The sequence below is a fragment of the Phragmites australis genome, chromosome 24, assembly GCF_958298935.1.
Source record: "Phragmites australis chromosome 24, lpPhrAust1.1, whole genome shotgun sequence".
Lineage (NCBI taxonomy): Eukaryota > Viridiplantae > Streptophyta > Magnoliopsida > Poales > Poaceae > Phragmites > Phragmites australis.
In genome coordinates, this window is record NC_084944.1 from 1,747,402 (window position 1) to 1,752,003 (window position 4,602).

At 41.8% G+C, this 4,602-nt stretch overlaps 1 protein-coding gene across 2 annotated transcripts; it reads right to left on the reverse strand.

The window, feature by feature from the left end:
* Nucleotides 1-362: 362 nt before the first annotated feature.
* LOC133907504 (uncharacterized) lies at nt 363-4,179 on the reverse strand. Of its 2 annotated transcripts, none has more exons than XM_062349557.1 (5): nt 3,695-4,179; nt 3,439-3,580; nt 3,121-3,201; nt 2,692-2,953; nt 363-1,896 (listed from the first exon to the last, which is right to left on the reverse strand). In XM_062349557.1, exons 2-5 carry the CDS (start codon nt 3,550-3,552, stop codon nt 740-742), a joined length of 1,614 nt encoding a protein of 537 aa, XP_062205541.1. In that variant the 5' UTR covers nt 3,553-3,580; nt 3,695-4,179; the 3' UTR covers nt 363-739. The 2 variants fall into 2 exon arrangements, with proteins under 2 accessions (XP_062205541.1, XP_062205540.1); XM_062349556.1 differs by having other exon boundaries at nt 2,692-3,040.
* Nucleotides 4,180-4,602: the final 423 nt, after the last annotated feature.

Here is a 4,602-nt window from a genome sequence, read left to right on the forward strand (position 1 = left end):
GCATTACTCTCATGGAGCTAGGCATCGATCTGGTGCCTCGTGACGCCGGGCATTATGATCCTCCCTGTACTTCCACATGGCCTCTTGCTCACCAATGGCGACGCCTCATGATCAAGCGACATGGAGAAGGAATCAAGGCCCTTTTCGGGTGAAATTTTGCATGGAGATGTTAATGCTTTGCAAATGACAGCAAATCTGGGACCATTAGGACCGCTCGATGGTTGTAAGATGTACTAACAGACATCATTTCTTTGATTCACACGGCAGCGATCCAATCACCTGATGAGAAGTGAGGGCTGCTGCAGAGATGCAGTAAACCAAGAGTCAAGAGGCGACAAAAGATTTGACCAAGGGAAGTACTATTCTCACTAATCCAAGGTATAATTCAAGAGAATTTGCTATTTTATCACCAGAATACAAACATCTAGCCTTCCAGGACTCTCTGATCTAGGTAGAAAAGGCTAGCTTTTGAGACTGACCATTACGACACTATGATTATGCCTTCATTAGTAAAATATAAACAAGAAAAAAAGCTCCAATCTAACAGCCTGATCACTTCAAAGAGACCGAGGGAGGAAAGAAGGAAAGAAAAGAATATTCCCAACTGAATATCCAGTTACAAACCGAGTTTGAAACTAGGCTCAATACACATGAATATTCACATGGTTCGAATGAGCTCTCATGTTCTGAATTGCCTGTCTTCTGGCACCCTGTCATGGAATGCTGATGCTCTTGGTCGTCAGTTCCTGGCAGCAGAGCCACGCTTGCGCGGCCTTGATCGAGATGAAGATGAACCTGGACCCCTGCGGGTTTTCCTAGATCGAGTCTTCTTGGGCTCGTAACCCATAGCATCTAAGTCATCACATATCTCCTGCCTCGCTAGAGAAACAAGTCCAGGTATTATCTCCCTCTGAAAATTTCTCATCCCTCTTCCTCTCTTTAGCTTGATCCCACAGGATGGTCCATCCTTATTGGGCGGTATCACAGGGATGGATTGCCTGTCATCTCTGACCTCCTCTAGATTCAGCACGATTTTTTCAAAAGAATCCAACAAACACTTAGGCTCGTCATTTCCATCCTGAGCTAATATCTGACCATTGCTTCCTGGGCAATCTGCAGCGCATGCAGAATTATGCGAAAAAATGGAAAGAAGTGTTTCAGCTGCAGTTGAAGCAGCTTTGTCATAACATTCTGCCTCAGCATGAAGCATGCTAACAGTCACCTGAGAATTTGATGGTTCATCATAGGATGCTCCAAGTCTTGGATGGACGTGATCATTAACAAGAGTTACGGGAATCAAAAGTTCGGACTGAGCCTTATTGATACCATTAGTTGCTGAGACCGGGAGAAGCATGTTATTCTCATCCTTTCTTGCCAACATATGATCGTTAACGACAATCATTTGTTCCCTGAGAGTTTCTGCTTGGAGGCTGTTTATCTTGGAGTACAAATGATAGGATACAGTTGCTTTACTTCCATCATTAGTTGCAGCCTTATCCCTGCAATTGCTGATTATTTCTGACGGCATATCAATGCTTTCAAGCGGCACGTTTAGGTCAATAAGGCCTTTCCGTTGAATTGAGCATACGGCTGTCACGTCCGTTGAACCTTCTGCAGCAGAGCTGGGCGCAATCATCGTGATGGAAGATTCTTTCAGTGATTGGATACTAGAGCCACATTCTTTTCGGAAAACTTGTCTGGAGATTTTCGAAAAATCTCCAGGATATGGTGAGGAAGAATGAAACGAAGGAGAATACATTTCTTGAGAAGGCATACAGAAAACATGAAGGCTTTCTTCTTGAGGTTCATTCAGGTCGATAAGTGAGTGTCTTGATTCAGTATTACTTGGTTTGATAGGGGATTGGCAGTCTGGAGTCTCACTAGATCCAACTGAACCTGAAAAAGCATAAGACTAGAATAGTCAAGCAAATGCTACACAATCAAGTCATCTTGTGGGATTATTGATCAGATTGCAATAAATAAAACATCATACAACAGACTCTAAGAAGCATAAAAGCAGGAAAATGTTTCTAACAAGCTCATTGTGTTTGTAGTCATGTAAAATTGATAATATTTAGTATTAGGTAATGATGCTAAAATGAGAACACTCGAATTGGAAGGGCTTAGAGCTCACATAAATTACAAAACTAAAAGTTTAGAAACTTCTATTTAGGACGCAATTACATATAGAGATATAACAGAGCAACAAATATACCATCCCTGCTATTGGTTTGCGCTAAACTTAACTCCATATCATTATAGGCCCAGAACTGACATGCAACACAATTTCCCTAGAAAAGGCAGGGGTTATTAAGCTGCAAGCATGGATACAATTGGAAGGTGCACAGTACTGGGAAATGGTTAATATCACACACAAATGACAATGGTTCTGTCAAAATTGTATTCTTGACAATGGCTAGCAAAGACATATCATTGTTTAGCTATTTAGCTAATAAAAATTTCGTGTTGATAATAAACAAACAATATGACAGTGGTGTCCTCTTTGTCAAGCAGCAATTAATTGTATATACTGTCAGCTCATAGGAGCATGTGTATGACATCAGTGGATATAGTCATATAAATATATTGTGCTAGATAATTGGTAACAACTAGTAACAAGTAACAAGGTTGCATCCACAAAAAGTAAGGTTATACTACAGAGAACTGAAGGAGGAAAACTCAAGAACTCACCAGGGCTCACATGGGAGGAATTTGGTCCTCTACACAACGGACCAGATTCTGCAAGTGAGCTGTTCTCCGGCGAAATACAGCAGGAACCATCCTGAGACCTACCCATGTGGTTGGCAAGGTTGCTGAAACCAGAGCAAGCAACAGTTTCCACCACATCATCGGATGTCGCTGGCTTCTCCAAATCAATCACATTGTGACAAGCGCGCTCCTCCCTCACATCCACATTAGGCTTTATCCGGATTGAACTTCTAACGTCCAAGTCCTGTTCCATAACATCGGAGTGCGTTTTGCGCTTAGTAGAGTTGCTGGAAACATGTGTATTCGAACTGCTTCTCTCACCCAAACTCATCTATTGCATAAAAAAAAATTCATTTAGCAAGACAACGAGGAACAATTTATGGAATTGGATTCCTCAACTATTTTCCTCACCAGCTTATGCTCATGAGTGGAATGCAGGCTACTTGGTGTACCACTGGATTGCTTCCAGAAGGAACCATACAGGTCCTTCATCTGCAAAAAAGATATCACATCACATTCATGTACATGTCCAAACAAACTAGCCTCACAATCGAATCCCCCAATGCGCTTAACCCTAATCCTACAGCTTAAACGTAAACACGAAACCAACTGTAACTGTACAGCTAAACAAATTTTCCTTCTTTTTTTTTTAGTTGTCCCCTCTTGAAGAATAACAACCACTACTTAGGCACTTAGCTACCAAAAGTAGAGCAACGAACTGGATTAAACCTCATCAGGGAAGGGCTGCTCTTGACGGAGCATTGCCAGCGGGGGCTCCTCCGGCGCGGCGGGCTCCGGCGACGGCGGACGGCAGTTGAGATCCAAATCCACTAAAGCAGCCATCTTTGTCGCCAAGAACCTCCAGCCAGGACTGACCCAATACAATTCAGATCAAACCAGACGATTCAATCACAACACAGGGAGTAACTGCATAATCGTGCAAGGCTACGACCAAGAACGGACCATACAAGAAAAGAGAACTTACGGCGAATAAACAGGAAAAAGGGAACAATTTTCCGAGCCGTCAACAGCCTCCTTTCTGCGGCGATATTTTCGTCGCACCCCCCCCCCCCCCCCCTCTCCTCGGACTCGGTCTCGGTCTCGGTCTCGGATCTTCTTAATTATTTTCGATCTTGGTCGCAGCTGATGCGGATGCGGATGCTGGTGCAGGCGGCTGTCCGTGGTGTCAGCCGCTGCTCATGTCTTCCTATTCTCTCTCTCTCTCTCTCCCTATTTTCTCTTGGCTCTCTTCCTCTTTTTTTCACCTTCTACTTGGTTTACTGGTGCATGGACAATAGATGGATAGGGATCGATTCCTCCTCCTAATCTAATCTAATCTTTCCATGGCTCTAACCTAGTGACTGCTGCAGATGCAAGAGAGAGGGGGAGGTGGGGTTGGAGATGGAGATGTCGCAACTGTGCAGTGGACAAACACAAATTCGGACGAGGAAGAGAAAGTAGCAGCAGATGTTGGTGTTGTTTGTCAGAGATTGTATTTATTTTATGCGCATCTTGCACATCTTTTTTATTATTTTTTCTAGTCTAAAATATATCGTTTTAGCTGTTTTAAACTCTAACTATAAATTACTTTTTATATTTGAAAATGACATTTATTTATTTATTTTAAAAAGTATTTTCATAATAATATATTTTACTATATTTTATAAATATATTATAATAAAAAATGGTAATTAAACTTATATTTTAAAGATCATATCGATATATAAAATGACATTTATTTTAATTAAAAGGAGTAATACGTTGGCAAACAAATATCAAATTGACATGAAAAAAAATATCGGCTACATATGGATACCTGCGGGGCCGTTAGTGGCCACGACAGTTTTTGCATGAACTAGTGTTCGAAAAAAAATCACTGAGATGTCTGCAGTT